We start from the raw sequence: 17868 nt of genomic DNA on the forward strand, positions 1-17868 counted from the left end.
TCGAGGTGCTGATGGGGGTAGCCTGTCGAAGCTATCCCTGGAGAGCCTGAAGGCTGGCTTCAGGTCCCCCTCCAGAAAAGAAGACAGCCAGGATAGGCACAGGGGTGTCGAGCTTTGTGTACAGCTGTGAGCTGCTTCTAAAAATAATAATAAATATATTTTTAACATCGTTGATTCAGTTATTTACTATTTATATTATTTATGTTTATTGTGTGTGTGTATATATAGCCCTGGAAAAAAATTAAGAGACCACTCCAAATGTTCAGTGTCTCTTGTTTTATTTTTAAGAGGCATATGTTTGGCTTAAAATGAACATTTTGATTTTATACTATAAAGTACTGACAACATTTCTTACAAATTCACAATTAAAGTATTGTCATTCAGACCATTTTCAATAAGTAATTTAGAGATAAGAAATTTTAAGAAAAATCCGGACTGGTCTCTTAATTTTTTCCGGCGCTATATATATTTACTATTGATAGATAGATATACCAGTATATGCCATGCTTATTTGTTTATTTTAAGTACAATCAATTGCAATTATGTATTTGATATGTATTGTCTGCTAAGTAGTGTTAAAGTCTATCAGAATTAAAAAATCCATTAAACATTTTACTTGTTTGATCAGTAAAGGGCCTATGAATTATTACATGCCTAGGTTTTTTTTAATACATTTTAGCCTGTTATATATGTTGTGTGTAGCTTTAAGGGGCTTCAACTTTCCACCCTGTGGTAAAATTCTAATTCACTCATTACAGTCAAGTGTATTTATCAATATTAAACGATAAATTGAAAGGTTAAAAACAAGCCATAACAATAAAACACATACGACGTGAGATAGACAACTGAGGAGGGCTCGTCTCCACCGCATCCCAGTTCTGTAGCACAGTTAACGAGCCGAGGTGATGACGCCATCGAGTCCGCTGCCGTTCCAATTGCAGGTGCGTGCTCCCGTTCTCGGAAGTTTGTACTTAGAAGTCCGGACTTAGCAAGTTCGAACTTCCGTACTCTGTGTACTTGGAATTGAGAAACGGCCCAACCCTGCAATTACACCAGACACAGACAAGGGCAAAGGGGAAAAAACGACACAAGGAAAAAAAGGCCAAGGCAGGCTCATGACAAGATCGTGCCGGTATGGCTATTGTATTGTTTAGTGTCATTGGACATATTGAACTGGTGAGAAAATATGACATTTCAGACAAAAAACTAAAACACATCAGAACATTACCTTTATTTTAGCTATTTGTGTGTAGAGAAAAACTGCATTCATCATTCAAATGTACAGCTGAAAAGTACTATAACTATATTGGTATTAATGTAGAATTTAGATTTTAATATCTTGGTGGACACTTTGTATGTTAGTGGTATTATTTCACATTAATCTTCCGAGCTGAATCCCAGGAGCTTTGCGTGACAAAGATAAATGATTTGCTTTTGAATACCTCAGTGACATGAATAGTGAGGTAGCAGGTTGGTATGTATTAGGTTTGGCCAGTGTTACACAAGAGAAACATTTCAAGTTGCATTAAGCCATCACTGCTTGCCAGGTGTTCATATCCACATGCAGCACAAAGGCCTCCGAAAAGTATTGAGCATTTGTTCTGGCAGGATTATGTTAGATTTCCTATTCGCTTCTAGAATTGGTATAATATTCCAATATTGTTTTACTTTAATTCATTTCTGATTATATCATTATTATGTGTTGTAGTAGTAGTACATTATAAACTATATTATTCACCAATACTTCTCATGTTAGACAACCAAATGTTGTAAATGTTGTACAGGGCCATGGTCAAGGCTCAGGACATCAAGCTGTTTCAGTTTTAGCTCAAACACCAGTTATCTCCCCCTATGTAATGCTATATTCATTTTATCAGTTATATCAGTTGTAAAGAAAAATACATGAAGAGACTGTCATTAATATAACTTATAACTATGATTGTTTAATGTTGCATCTGTACATTCTGAATCCCTACAGACATTATTCTATTTTACGGTCCTGGAATCTTTCACTTGTGAAGCAGGTTTTGAAATGTGAAATGGTCCTTCATTGCTAAATTTAGAGACTAAAACTCTTCAAATTGGCTTTTCTCACAGCAACAATATGAACCCTCAGCATGTTTATTCAGCAAGCAATGCAATTAAAACACTTCAATAAACCTGAGCTTATAACATGATGATGACTCACACAGATCAACCTGGGTGGAGTACAATTTGAACCAATTTGAAGTAATGATGTGATCCTGTACCATCAAATGCCTCCATGTGTTTATATGTTCAACATAGACGATAGGATGCGTCTGGCTTTCCCCAGAATATATTGTAGGAAAGGGCTTAACATAATCTAATATTGAATCTGAATACATTTGTTGTGTTTGTCATATTTTTCAACTTCTCGGAACTGCTGTAATGAAAATACCCCTCTTATAGATAGATAGATAGATAGATAGATAGATAGATAGATAGATAGATAGATAGATAGATAGATAGATAGATAGATAGATAGATAGATAGATAGATAGATAGATAGATAGATAGATAGATAGATCATTTTATTACAGACTCTAAGTCCAGATAATACAAAAGAAAATAAAACAATACAAACAGTGACGACGACAACAACAACAACAACATACAAGGTTGTCAAGTATTATATGTACGTCATCAGGTTGCCTGCATAAGAGCATAAGTGCGGTCAGACAGGTAATTTGTGCCTCAGGTAAGACGGCGTATATGAGTGCAGGGAAAGGAATGAACATGAGGAATGCATGCGGAAATCTAAGTTGCAAAACTGGATAACTGACTTCACCAGAAGTTCCTGGCATCCCTCCAGGCTGTTTGAAGCAGACAAAGTCAAATAAGGGTTTGAATGTGGCAAACACATATATTCTACTACATGTTACTAAGAACAAATGTGAACATTGAACATTTTGGTAGTACACACTACTTGAGTAAACGGATAAGTAGGCAAATGGTACACGATGTTACATGATAGAAACAATGTGCAATTGTATTTCCAGTGCCGCCCAAGAAGAATAAAATGCCTGCTTGCAGTTGATACATTTAGATTATGAGATTAGGGTTTCCATGGAGACCTTTACCTGCACAACAAACTGGCATGAGGTTTGAAGGTGCCAATACCAAAAAAAACAGAACAAGGAGGAAATGAAACTGTAATCTGACAGTGATCCCACACACATAACATGCTTCAGATGTTAAAACAACATAGATCATTTTAAGTATTAACTGAATAGAAATATATTATTGTGGCTACATGTGGACAATAATTGCATTTCTGCATCCAATATACATGCAGCATGAATATACATATAATTGACACACAAAAAAAGATGTAAAGGTGGTGTTGCCATTGTGTATCATAGTATTTCATGTTTTATGACAAGTGTGTGTTGTTTATGTATCCTTCTAAATGTTTGTTTTATGGTGTGAGAAAAGTCGTGAATATGTAGGAATATTAACATGATTAAAGTGACTGGTCTTACCCCTATATGTTCTGAGTCTCTGTATGGATATAGTAAATTGAACAGGTCTTGAAATAACACAATTATTAAATATAGACCATATGTATTCATGTTTAATGTAAATGTGTGTGTGTGTGTGTGTGTGTGTGTGTGTGTGTGTGTGTGTGTGTGTGTGTGTGTGTGTGTGTGTGTGTGTGTGTGTGTGTGTATTTTTATATATTCAGTTTAACTTACCGCTAATAATTACTGTGATAAGAAAATTCATATGTTAACTAGGGCTGTCAAGGTTACTAAATTGACAGCCATAATATTAACAATACCTGGTATTTCCATGACTTAAGTCACTTCAGGGACACACTTGAGACCAGTTGTTTGTGGAGGGTTTTCTTCAAATGGGGACTAAAGCCTTGTCACCAATTGATACAATGTTGATTTTTCGGTCAATTACAAAGGTTAAATTTGGAGTGAGGATTAGGCTTAAGGAAGTAGGCTACTGGTTATATTGAGGGTAAGGGTAAATCTCTTGGAAATTAATGTTAGTCTTTGTAAGAACCAGAAAAACACTGTGTGTGTGTGTGTGTGTGTGTGTGTGTGTGTGTGTGTGTGTGTGTGTGTGTGTGTGTGTGTGTGTGTGTGTGTGTGTGTGTGTGTGTGTGTGTGTGTGTGTGTGTGTGTGTGTGTGTGTGTGTGTGTGTGTGTGTGTGTGTGTGTGTGTGTGTGTGTGCGTGTGCGTGTGTGTGACTCATGTATAACTGTCAGGTCTGTCACTCCTTGCCCATTGTTGAGCATCTTTGAACCTTTCTTTACACTTCTTTCTGGTACACTGCAGGTGAATGGGAAAATCTGTTTTGAGAGTTTCCTCATATTTGGTCCTATCTCCTTTCATCTGCAGTAGCTGAAAGAAAAAAACTGACAAACTGCTTGCTCAATTTTACAAAAGTACGGGGATAACATGCCAACTCTGTGTGCGCTGACAGACACAAAGATGACATGACATAGAATTGTTGTCTTATACTGTATGTGTTTTGCTATATTTGCTAAATGGGCCTGTTCATAAACATTTTCCAGAACTTCACATAATAGGAATTTTTCAAATGATCTTTTATTGCAATTAAAATTTACATTATGACCGAATAAAATTACGTTGTAATGCCATTTTATCAAATACAATGAGGTAGTAGTAGGGGAGAACGAGGGAATGTGAGCCATCGGATAATGTGAGACACAATGTGAGATATATGTTTTCAAGCCCCTCTCATTTCCCCTTGGCCATGAAAGAGAGGACCTCATGGTGATGTTGTAAGCATGTTTTTTTTCACAAAAATTTCTTTTTTGCATGTAAAAGTAAATTTACTAGTAAACTTAATCGACTGTTGTGCCAAAGCAAATTGATTCAGGTAGAAAAACTTGAAAAACTTACAAAATCATACATGTTGATGAACTACCAACATATGAAACCATGTGATGATGATAACTGAAGATTAGCCTGATTTGCTGAGAGAGGTAGTTCTTTCTCAAATTGTGGCAGTGGGGTAAAGTGAGACAAATGCTGTGGGGTAAAGTAAGACAGTGTCTGTGCCCTCTTTTAATGAATCCATTATATTTGAGGTAGCAAGGAGACTAGTTTGAATAAGACATAAGACAATGTGGGCTGGAGGTGGGGGTTGATGGTTGAAGGGGTGTCAGCAAGGGCATGGTTTAGCATGTATGTAAGTGGGAGACAGGAGAGTGACCTTTAACACCAATAGACTCTAAGTAATATGTCTTTATTCAATGAATGATCCCAATAAAACAAATGCAGAACAATATTAATCAAAGACTCAAAAGATGGAAAATGACAGCTGGGTCTAGTCCTGTGTTCTGAGTCCCAGGCTGTTCTAGCTGGTTCTGATTGTTCTTTGCTCTGACCCCAAGACACTAGCTGGCTCAAGGGTCCTGTGTTCTGACCCCCAGACTGTGTTTTAATCTAACTGGTTCTATCTGTCTATTTGAATGTTAATTATTGAATATGAATTATAAGGTGTATTTGATCAGAGTTACTTTTAAGTGTTTAGAAAATGTTTTTCTTAACAAAACCCCATGATTCTGTTACTCGTCTCACATTAGTTTTGGAATATTTGGTTTTCAAGCTAGCTGTCAGGATTGTAACTGTTACAACATGTGTTGTTATGGTAGATTCAGAGTGGAAAAAGTAAGTGGATTAGTTTACCCCCTTGATTTCTCTGGTCTGTCTCAGTTTACCCCACAGCTGGGGTAAACTGAGATACAAGACAACTTTTTTTTAAAACAATCATATTTTCACTGCCCTTTGTCATGAAAAAAATCTGCTAATGCCCTTTTCTAGGAAACATCCTGAATGAATGGGAAATGTGTAAATTTGACTGATAAATCATTTTAGCTCCCTCAGAGGGAAGCAAATGTAAAAAGTGTCTCACATTACCCCGTTCTCCCCTACACCAGGATTTGTTCATGTCTTTGGGGACCTGAAGGGTATTTCACTATTGTTAAATATCAAATGTGTCTTCTTGCATGATAGTATACATTCTTTAATTAACGTAAAAACTTAACTGTAAATGTGACACATTGCAGACTTTTTTGTTGCAATGACCCGAGATAGTTATGAGGGAAAGCTTTTAGCAGCTAAGAGAAAGCATGACCAATGAATATGCAGCCTGTTTTCAGCGTGAGTCATCACTAAGTTCAAACAGAAACACATCCCTGCAGCATCTAATGAATCACGTAGGCTATGTTATGAAAGAATATGCGGACCTGTAAAAACGCCTAGTAACATTTTGTGTAACTAGTACAAACAAACAGGTACACGGATGATACTAATGGTATACCAATAATTTAACCATTATTCATTTTGAGTGTTTTTGGCTTATCAATTAAATGGGTCTTAAATGCGCTTTTCTGGAATCCAGTTAGTTTTGGGGCATTGAAGTCAATGCATGAAATAGCTGTGGACTAACACTCATGAATTGATGATCCATTAAGGATTACCTAATCACATAAATTCTTGAGTGGACTGATGTTCTACAAACAGATGATCTAGAGGCCTCTTGTAAATCCTTTGTAGGCACAGTAGATAAACTGAAGGAAAAATACAACAAACCATTTAAAAACAGACGTGCTAAGAGTAACTTACCTTGGTTTAATGAGAAACTGTGGGATTTAATGAAAAAGCGTGATTTTGCTTTAAAGATAGCACTTAAGTCCAAATCAATTAATGATGGACGAGTTTTTAAAAATCTCCGCAACAAAGTGGTTAATGAATTAAGAAAGGCAAAAGCCAATTTCTTCATGACTATTATTAAAGAAGGGAAAGGAAATAGCAAATTAATATGGACGAATATTAATAAATTAACAAAGACTGACAGTAAGCAAAATCAAGGACACGGACGTGAACTGAAAGTACAGGGAATTATTACAAATGACTTTAAAGAGGACCTATTATACTACTTTTCTGGTCTTAATTTCTTGTTTTACACTGCTATAGAGCAACCTGACACGAATCACATCACACAAAACTATGTAGATTTTCGGGAAGCTCTTTCTCTTATTTTGGCGATCCAGCACGTCCTGTCAACACTTGAGTGTGTGTGCTTCGGCAATCTCCGCTCCCTCCGCCTGTGCATCGGCCATCTCCGCTACCCTCCCCCCCCCCTCCTGCAAACCCCACTCCGTTGTGATTGGTTACCTTCCTTCCGGAACACTTTCAGTGGCGGGAAGCGCGAGCATGGACCTATAAGGGCGCGAGGCAGACGCGAACAGGGAAGTGACAGCATTACCATACATGGAAACATCCGCGTGGTGACTTCACAAAGTTACATGCGACGTCACAAAGTTACAAAGGGTAGACCGCTTTGAAGACGTGACTTCTCAACTGGCTAGAATAGTGTTTAGTGCTCGGCACAGACACCCCAGACGGTCAGCAGGGAATACGTCGAAATGCATGTAAGTCATTATTTGATAATTTAGTATGGTTAAGCATGACTATGAATCATCATAACAACGTTTATAGGTCATAAAAGTCAAAAAGCATCATAGGTCCTCTTTAATGAAATTGCCCTCACATTTAACAAATATTTTATTGACTCAGTACAGAATTTGTCACACAGCTTTGGTGCAAGATTTAAACAAATCTCAGCGCCGAATCACACCAAACCGGTTTTTAACATAACTGAAGTTCCTCAAGAAAAGATTTTTAAAATCCTAAGCACTTTAAAGTCCTCTAAGGCAAAAGATGTGTTTGAGTGGGACTCAACTTTTATTAAAAGCAATAATCAATCCTTCAGCACCCCAATTGCACATTTGGTTAATATGTCATTCAAACAGTCAACCTTCCCAAATGCATGGAAGTCTGCAGTTGTAGTTCCAATTTTTAAAACAGGGGAACCAACTGAAGTGAAAAATTATAGACCTATCAGTATCTTGCCTGTTGTATCAAAGATCGCTGAAAAAGTGGTAGCTGAACAACTAACTGCCTTTTTAAACTCAGGACAAGACTCACTTCATCCCATGCAATTCGGGTTCAGGAAAAATCATTCAACTGAGATGGCAACCTGCTATCTCATTGAAAAAATCAAAACAAATATTGACAGTGGGAGTGCTGTATAGTGCGGTATTTTTGGATCTGAGCAAAGCATTTGATACTGTTAATCATAGCGTTCTGCTCTCAAAAGTGTCCAATTTTAATTTGTCTGTGGAAACAATGAAATGGATGGAGTCCTATCTCACTGGAAGAAAACAAGGCACCAGAGTTGGGGATAGGACTTCATCTTTCATTGGCTGCTCTGTTGGTGTCCCGCAGGGCTCAATTTTAGGACCTTTGTTGTTTAGCTTATATGTAAATGATCTGCCAATTGTATGTCCAGAAGTGGACGTACAAATGTATGCAGATGACACGGTCATCCTCGCACATGGAAAGAACAGATGTGAGGTGGCCGCCAAATTAACAGAAGCAATGGCCAAAATTTCTGATTGGCTCTCAAAGTCCTGCCTGACACTCAACATCAGTAAAACAGCATGCATGTACTTTTATAATAGGAAAAATGGAAATCAGCCTGATATCATTGTTAATGGAGAAAGGATCCAGACTGTTTCACATTTTAAATATTTAGGAATAACTGTGGACTCACAGCTCTCATTTAAGAAACATGTGAAGCAGGTGTGTAATAGAGTCAAATTCAATTTAAGGAACCAGCTCCCTCTAGATGCAGCAAAACTTTACATGCACTCCATGATCTTTTCACACATCTCATACTGTATTACAAGCTAGTCACAAACTGGAAAAACAACACTTGCTCCACTGCAAACACTTTACAAACAAACGCTCAAGGTACTGGACAAAAAGCCATTACGATATCACCACTGTAACATAATTCAAAGATATAATCTCATGACTTTTGATAGTTTTGTGTTTCTTGCGGATGTATGTTTAGTTTATAAAATAATGAATGATTTGGCCGCTCCTCCATTAAATGAGTTTGTGTCACTGCGCTCAGACAGTGGAAGGAGAACTAGAGAGAGGGGACTGTGTAGTACAGCACAGATCCACTGAGTTTGGCACATCCGTTTTTTCAGTTAGAGCCACCAAGTCTTGGAACTTAGTACCAAGCGAGATAAGAGAGTGGAACACCTTTGCTGGTTTTAAATGTAAGATGAAGTCATGGCTGAAATCAACCCAAGCATGTACCCATCATGCATAGATTATTTTCTTAATGTTGTGATGTCCTGTTTTCTTGGTGTCTTAAGGTGCGAACACACTAGGCACTTTACACGCGTACAGACGCGTATGAAACCCGCCCCTTTTCCATAGGGAACCATTGGTTTACGCGCGTACATGGCGCGTAAATGCGTCACTCGCGCTAAAGCAACATTTTCACTCGCGCTAAAGCAACATGTTTACGCGCGTATATATTACGTGCGTATTACGCGCGTATAGCTACGCGAGGAGTTCAAAAAATTGAACTTTTGTTGCTCCTACGCGAGACGATTAGCCGCGTTGGCCAATCAGCGTTGAGCTTGACCCGCGACGTCACATTGGCAGGGTCGGAGAACAGTGTGCTGTACACAGAGGCTGATGATGAGAGACACCGAGGAGAAAAATGTATTGCGGGCGGCCGGTGCTGTATGAAGCCGCTCGGGGTTAGAACACGTGGGGAAAGTAAACCAGGAGAATGGACTTCCTGGTTACTTCAATGTGCGGCTGTGCTTTAGCCGATAAACAAAGTTAGCGCCGTATAGCATTAGTTAACTCACCCTGTTGTGTGCGGGCGGCTAGCGCCTCATATTATGAACCCAAACATGACGACTGTCCGCGGGACTTTCACGACAAGTAGAGCGAGGCACCGGTGTTGATCTACGCCAGCCACGGTCCCTTGTCACAGCCAGGTAGGGTAATTTTGGCTACTTGCCTTTATGTTGTGCCGCCGTGCACCGATGCTGCTGTAACTGTGTTTGTTATGTAGCTGCCGTGAATATGCAATGCTGTTTTAATGCTAGGCTATTTGTGCTGTCCAGTTTGTCTTTTGGCACAGTTGTTGGCCGTGTTGTTGTTGTTTTTGTGCGGACATGCACGCTGTTGTGTCGGGTCTGATCAGCCATGGTTGATAAGGGAAATACAATATCGGGAGGGAGACTAGGCACGTTACGCGCGTATAACCATTTTTGACACAAAATGATCAAGCAACATTTTAGCTGCGTTACGCACGTAAATCTTACGCGTGTAAAATGCCTAGTGTGTTCGCACCTTTACTGTTGTGATGTTGTTGTTGTTGTGGTGTCCTAAATGTTGTGATTTTATTGTTCGTATTGTGTTGTTGTGTTTTACTGTTGTGAAATTGTGTGTTATTGTTTTTATACTTCAGTGTGAGGTTTCCCATCTTGACAGAGATGTAATACTCTGTTTCTTGCCCAGGGACTACAGATGAAAATTAGCTTATAGCTAAATCTGGTACTGCTTATGTGCTGTACAGTGTCCCTGTTCAATAAACAAATAAATAAATTCAAGCTAACTTGAGGATTTCTTAATAGTGAGCGACAGAGATTTATGATACATCCAGCAATCATTTTTGCCGAATGTTTTTGTATCATTTCTGTATTTTTAACCCCAACTTTAGCACCTTATGTTATGAAATAGGCAGGAAATTTGGACAAAGATGCTTCGTTCTTCATCTACCTAATGGGAATGAGGAGGACATGGCTTAAACTTGTGTTGGGTCTGAACGGGTAAACGCTTAATGATCTTATAGTTTCACAATGACACTTAGTTTTATTGGCAACTCATTTCCATTGTTTTGCTTTTCTTTATGCAGCTACTGCTGCAATAATACACAGACATGTTTGTTAACAAAGTGCAGATGAATAGCTGCATATTCTCATTCTTTAGGCATTTTATTATGTTTGCATTTCTCGTCACCATTTTGTACTGCAGCAGGTTTGAGCAGCGATGCTGAGTAATGACTGTTTAATAAGCTGATCAAAGTCCTTTAATAATAGAGACCATAACATAGCCTGGTGCTACCAGACCATCATATTTAATTTCATTTTAAGGGAGCGAAAATGTAATGGAAGTAGGTAGGCGGGCGGTGCCAGGCTAATCATTATATACAAAGCAGTGCAACATAAACTAGGCTAAAATCACAGAAAATTCAATATATATCGTAGTTGGAAAAAGACTATTGTGTTTGGTATTGTTAAATTATTGCATCTGTATTTTTTTTTATATATATATTCCTTGTGACATTGGTACATTTACTTTATGGTGCATCAACCCAATCTGAATGCATCATTCCGTGCATGAAACTTGATCGACTATTTTTACATTCGCTTTATTATTTTAAATTTGTACAATAACAATGAAAGGCTGTGCACAGTAACACCCAATGCAAATATTTCATAATGAAGCCAAGCTTTTTATCAGCTGGCCAAATGTTGACAGCTGCATTCCATGTAAGAATGTCTCCAACCCTATCATGAAGTATACTGATGACAGATTGTGGATGAGCCAGATCAACAACCATTGTTATAGGGCCATCCGGGGTTATGGCAAGGCCGACATCGGCAAACCAAATAGTTGGTTGTGAATAAATGGAGGAAGCAGGGTTTGAACTAAAGGCCCCAGAGAGCAACAAAAGGCTGTCTATTACTTGCAGCGGAAAGCATCATATTAGGGAGATTCTCAAATAAATAAAGCGTCTTCCTCAGTCTTCTAGGGTGGTGATCTCAGACCCTCAGCCTTGCATAATACAATGGCCTCAGTGAGCCTTTTGCATTATATATATATGTTGTTTATTTTCAAAATTGTCAGCCTTAAATATATACTTCTTGTGTACGAGACTAATAAAACCTTCAGTCTTTGAGTATGAATCAAGCATGTCTGGAAGCATTTCTAATGTACGGCTGCACCCATCTTTCTTTTATTAAAGGTGCTGTAAGCGGAATGGTTCTTTTAGCTAACTTCCTGTCAGTTACTGCAGTTAGCAGTCCCCTCGCTCGTCCCTATGTCACCACATTAATGCACTGCGGTCTTCAAACAGCAAGTTATCTAGCGCCATCTCAGATAAGTAATTGTAATAAAACATGATAAAAACCATCAAAACAGACATTGGGAAGGATTTTTACCTGCTCCGCGATTGTAGGCGCATAAACATTCACCCATCTGTCCTCTGGCGTGCACTGGCAGTGAGACCGTGCCATGAGTGACACGGTAGTCGGTTTGTAGCGTTCTCTCTTGTGACTGGATATTAATTTCGGGATCCCCAAAAGTTTATTTGCCGATTACATGCAGAGCAGCTGACTGAGAGATCGGCTTTATGCATGTGCACGTTATGTAAGTGATCACTGTATGAATAAAGGGCGATTTAACACTTATATTAACATAAATAAATCGCTTACTTCACCTTTAAAGGACATTCTGTAGAGGCAAAGCAGCTCGAGTCCTGCATATTTCTTCTGCTCTGCTGCCATCTATTGGCCCTCTCGGAAAGCTTCATGAACAAATATGAGTTGTAGAATTTATTTCCAAAAAAGAAACAGTTTTGTCTGGTTATTTTTAAAGATCATAGATAAAAGATATTAAAAATCATATTTTACATAGAGCTTTTTAAGAGACCCAAGAATGCTTTGCACAAAAATAGTGAGGCAAACAAAATAAATTATACAATAGAAGAAATCTATAAAAGCAGTGATTGTCTTGGAAGTAATTCAAGACCATAAGTCTTAGTGAACAGGTTTTTTTAGGATTTTCATTTAAAATTTTCAAAATATGTAGCATTGTGAATATATGCCGGTAGAGATTTTTATAGGGGTGTAAATGGGTTGTACTGTAGGCACTAGGGAATGAGGGCAAGTAAAATGTGTAGGTTAGGTGGAGGATGTTGCGAGATATGCTGGACTTTACCTTGGTCCAACAAATGGGAATACTACGGCTTGGTGCAGGTGAAAACCCTGGCAGCTGAGTTTAGCCCATACTGGAGCCTGGACAGGGCTTTGCTAGGTTCCCCAAACAGGACTTCATTGCAAAAATCCAGACGTGAGGGACTAAAGGCACAAATGAGGGTCTTAGCCACAGGGTGAGACAGTAAGGGCCAATGTCTGGAGCTGTTTTTCAGGAGGTAGAAAGCAGATTTGGTGATGGATTTGATGTGTGACTGAAGTGACACAATTACATTCAGGTTTCGGAAGTCCTCGAGAAGACCTCAAACCTTTCACAGCAGCGCCTTCATAGCCACAACTATGCGCGCTGTTATATTACTGATGTTGAGTAGTTTTGATGCCATCTAGAATTGTATTTCCTGCCAGCAGTGGACAAGGGAATGTGTGGGTAGCTGAGTGGACTGTTGAGTGCTGGATACAGCTGTGTACCATCAGCATAGCAGTGGAAGTTTAAACCTTGTCACACATTATTTTTATCTATCTTTATCAAGATCATGTCCTTGGTTAGGTGGGGGCCAGGGTAGAACTGCAGTCCCTGATGGTGACAAACAGTTTTCTTTTAGAGAAATATGATTGAAACTAGGAAAGAGAAGCACTGGTGAGGCCTCCACAGTGTGGGAATCTGTGTTGGAGGCTGCAAAAATGTATAGGGAGATGAGAGAAGCAGCATCGATGAGGAGGTCTTTGGTGATATTTAATAAGGGTGGTCTCTGTGTGCTATGTAGCCAGATTTAAAAGGTTCAGAGTGGATAGTTGCATGTGTGCTGATAGATTTTGTGTGACAACAAGGCTACTCTTTCAAGGATTCTGAGAATATGAAGGTTGGAGATTTGCCTGTTGATCACAAGGCAATATCATAATATCATCGTTAGTGTAGCTATATTTATAATCACTGCTGTGGAAGTATAACTTATAATATTGGATGATTATTGTTTTAGTAAAAGTTACATTTTAAAGATTTAATATCAGTTGTACTCTGAATGTATCTGTTAAATATTTGTTTAGACTCAAGGTTGTGAAAATACCGTTTGCACCATGGTTTGCACTGGTTTCCTGTTGCTAATTTAGGATTGTAGTAATACAATGTTGCAGATTTTTTATTATTTGCTCCACAGCGCCTGCGCGTAACATTCGCCGCTGTGATTGGCCGAGATGATTAACCTGTATTTCCGTTACGACCACAGTACTGCGTCGATATTGTTGTAGACTCAACATCATCTTGGATTCGTATCGCTTTGCGCTCTTTCACTTCATCATGTCGACGTCTAGCTTGGTCCTGGTGATCCTGGCGGTGTCTCTGTGGCCCGGTAAGATTTACTGACAGACGTCTGCATCGCTGTCACCTGACCAGCCGCTTGTTTTCCTCTGTATTTCTCCACCCATGACCGTCCCGTGTCATTTCTCTTTCTGTTCTTTTAAGGAGACTCCAGGTTCATTGTGGACCCGGTGTCATTTATCAAACAGGAATCTCTGGTGAGCCTGTTACCTGTTATTGTAGTATGCCTTATATTTAAGAAATAGGCCTAGGCCTAACTATAGCCTAATAATTTAGAAATAATATTTAATAGTCTCTTTTTAAGATTCTCTTGTTTTTGCACATGTAGGTTATGAAGGCCTATGCATGGAAAAAATAGTAAATGCATTTATTACCAATAAGGCATGTTTTGCTTCCTATAATCACTGAGCTACAGTGTTAAATGCTGTGGATCCGACACCTTCTTGCCTAAATATTCGTCTCTCTGTGGGTTTTTTCCTTGTCAGACCCTGGATATGTGTTCAGAATGCAGTCAGATCATCCAGCTTTCCGCTAACATGATGCCCAGCAGAGAGACTAAGGTAAGGATTTAGGTCAATGGTTCACTGCACAGTTTCACTTTCACTTCCCCGTCCTCTACTCACTCCTGGTTTGAGGATATGGTTAACGGGAGTGAACTTTCAGCCACACCCAGCCAGCCCTGCAATTTCTTAAAAAGTTCAACCTAAAAAATGGTCCGATATTGCAACCATTTTGCATGTGCTCACTTTCTGTAGATATAAAGACAAAATGCTTTTCTGTTCGTTTAGAAAAGCACATTTGTCTGTTTTCAACACAAGTAGACAACTGGTTTTACAGTCACAACACAGTCAGTAAAGGCATCAACTGTTGTGCTTCGCAGGAGACCATCTATGTCACCTTGCATGCTCTGTGCCAAAGTCTCCAAGGAGAACAGGTATCCGAGTGTGATTCACAGGTGAATATGTATTTGCCAAAAGTCCTGCAGCAAACACCTGGTCACCTGGTGAGTTTTTTTCTATTAAGACGTGGGAAAATAATTAACACTTTAGCCTTTGACCTTTAAGGTAAGATAACTTGCTTTTTGTAGAAACCGGGAGAGACGTGTATGGTTTTTGGACTCTGTGCTGCCAACAAGGAGGAAGAACTGCTGAAACTTTCACACCGTGTCACTGATAAACACTTATCCAGCTCTGCACTCAGCATGATCACCAGCAGCGATGTGAGTATGAGAAAGCTGAAGTGAATGTTAAAATGGAAGGTGAAATGAAACTTGTGGTTTTTCATATCTTAACTATCTAAATGTCCATCTCACCATCTAATCCTGTCTCCAGGAGCTGTTCAACCCAGTGTGCAGCATGTGTTTGTTTATTATCAAGAAGCTGGAAACCCTGTTGCCCCAAAATATGACTGAGGTGAGGTGACTCTTTTTTTTAACTCACATCACAGGCCCATGTCCCCTCTAACCTACATCACAAGTGATTGTCAATGGCCTTCTCTTTGTTGCAGGATGCTCTGATGAAGCTCATGGGAGAGGTCTGCGATCTTGCACCACAGAGCTATAAGGACGAATGCGATGATTTTGTCGACAAATACGGCGCACAGATAGTGGACTTCCTCCTATCGTCTGCTGCACCCCACACCATTTGTTCTCTGTTGCACCTCTGTTTGTTCAAGGAGCATCCTGTTCAAGGTCAGTGGCATGTTTAGAGTGAATACATTTGGCCGTCAATTTTGTATTGGTTTGACCTGAACGTCACAGTTCCACCGCCAAGTTAACCGTTTCCCCCGATTACCCAGAGGTACTCCTCCCCTCGGACTGCGAGTCATGCCGCACGCTGGCTGTGCTAAGCCGACTATATCTGGATCCCAACTCCACCGAACATCAGACTTCCTCTTTCCTCCAGTCTGTGTGTGTCCTTCATCCCAATGCAATCCCCAAGGTCTGACCCTCAAATATCCCTGCTACTCCCAGCTAACAGAATCCTTCACAAATCACTTAACTGTAAACCAATCAAAATATTTTGGTGCTCAACTGATTATGCCTAATGTCCCTTCATATCCTGTTTGGATCCTGTTTTATATCGTTTGTATTTATGGCCTCTCTTTATTCATTGCTTAAATTGATTTTCAGTAAAGGTATCCAAGCAATCTTTGGTCCGGTAGATTAAGAAAAGATGTAAGATGAACTGACTGACTTCATGTCCTTTTTAGTGTGAGGCTTTCACCAAAATCTATGGCACCAGACTGCAGAAGGTTTTGGGAAACCAGATGGACGTTCCACATGCTTGTGAAGTAAGAATACACTTTTTTTTCTTTTCTATTTAAAGTCACATGCATTATTTACAGATCTGTGGCCTACAGTACATTTTATATAGTGTATAATTGGGGACACCTAACAGGGTTGACATGAAATTCAACACCACTAGCAGCAGCACACTTCTTTTGATTTAACATAATTTACTACAGTAAGATGAGCCCTAGTGGACGCAACACCAATCAGTAGCACAGTGTAGCCAGTAGAACTGGTTCGTTCTCTCAGGATCTTTTAACCTCTCTGTCCTGCAGAGAACCGATCTGTGCAGGGCCTCAACAAAGATGGGTTCGCTGGGGAAAAATCAATGTTCTCGGGGCCCAAGCTACTGGTGCAAAGATATCCAAACAGCTCAGAAGTGTGGCGTAAGTTCAACTCTTACAAATATTGCTAGTTTAGTTGATAAAAGTGATGCATAAATGCAGGTCTTTACTCCATTAATATTATTAAAAAGGTCACCTAAATGATCACCCCTTAAAAAGAAATGATCAAATCCATCCATCTGACCAAGACCTCCAACACCATTTTTGTAAGAGATTTTAGGCTATTTATTCAGAGTAGTTTTCTATGTTTAGTTCCATGATGAGAAGTCATCACTCATTTATAAAAATCAAGCAATATAGTCAGGCTCTGAGAGTCAAGATGCTCACACTGCAGCAAGCATGACAACCATGAGGTTCTAATGGTTTCGCCATAGTCAAGATGGTCAGAGGTCACATTATTGTGTCTTTGAGAAATGTTGAAGATGTATGGAAACCCTATTTTACGAAGCAGTCATGCACTGTGCCCAAGCCAAATGTCCAAAAAGGGACAATAAAGTTCAACCTTAACCCAACATCACCTAGTGTTACTTTGTAAGTAATTTATGTTTCACATCCTGTTTCTGTGTTTTTATTTACAGAACCAGGCCTTCTGCGAAAAGTTCATGTGGAAAGAATGAACCAAACGGCAGCACTGAAAACATCTGCACACAAAGAACTAAGTTGTTACACAGATGCACTATTGAACAGATCAACTCCTACAAGTTATATAATCTTAATACACTGATAAACTTTTATTTTTTTATTGTTTTTTTTCTCATTTCATTCAATAAGACACAAATAATCCTAATGAAATATTCTGTTTTGCATGTAGTGTCACAAGACTGAGGCTGGGATTCAGTCTGAAACATCCGTCTCTGCAGGGTTTACCGGTTTTGTGAACAGTATTATTCAGCACATTGCTCTTTATGTTTTATGAATGTGGAAATGGAAAAATCGCTGTCCATCAATACACAAGATGAGCTCTTAATATGTATTAAAGACTATTTGGACAACTGACAAGTCAACATAGTTGCACAGGTTTGTCATTCAAATGCA

At 39.1% G+C, this 17868-nt stretch overlaps 1 protein-coding gene across 1 annotated transcript; it reads left to right on the plus strand.

Annotated features, from left to right (window-relative positions):
- The first annotated feature begins 14102 nt into the window (after positions 1-14102).
- Positions 14103-17743, plus strand: sftpbb (surfactant protein Bb). Its single transcript, XM_080040874.1, has 11 exons — positions 14103-14230; positions 14344-14396; positions 14685-14759; positions 15080-15202; positions 15287-15418; positions 15531-15611; positions 15706-15889; positions 15997-16139; positions 16411-16491; positions 16765-16875; positions 17412-17743. Exons 1-11 carry the CDS (start codon positions 14179-14181, stop codon positions 17448-17450), a joined length of 1074 nt encoding a protein of 357 aa, XP_079897000.1. The 5' UTR covers positions 14103-14178; the 3' UTR covers positions 17451-17743.
- The last annotated feature ends 125 nt before the right edge of the window (positions 17744-17868 follow it).

The sequence above is a fragment of the Ammodytes marinus genome, assembly GCF_949987685.1.
Source record: "Ammodytes marinus genome assembly, chromosome: 2".
Taxonomy (NCBI): domain Eukaryota; kingdom Metazoa; phylum Chordata; class Actinopteri; order Uranoscopiformes; family Ammodytidae; genus Ammodytes; species Ammodytes marinus.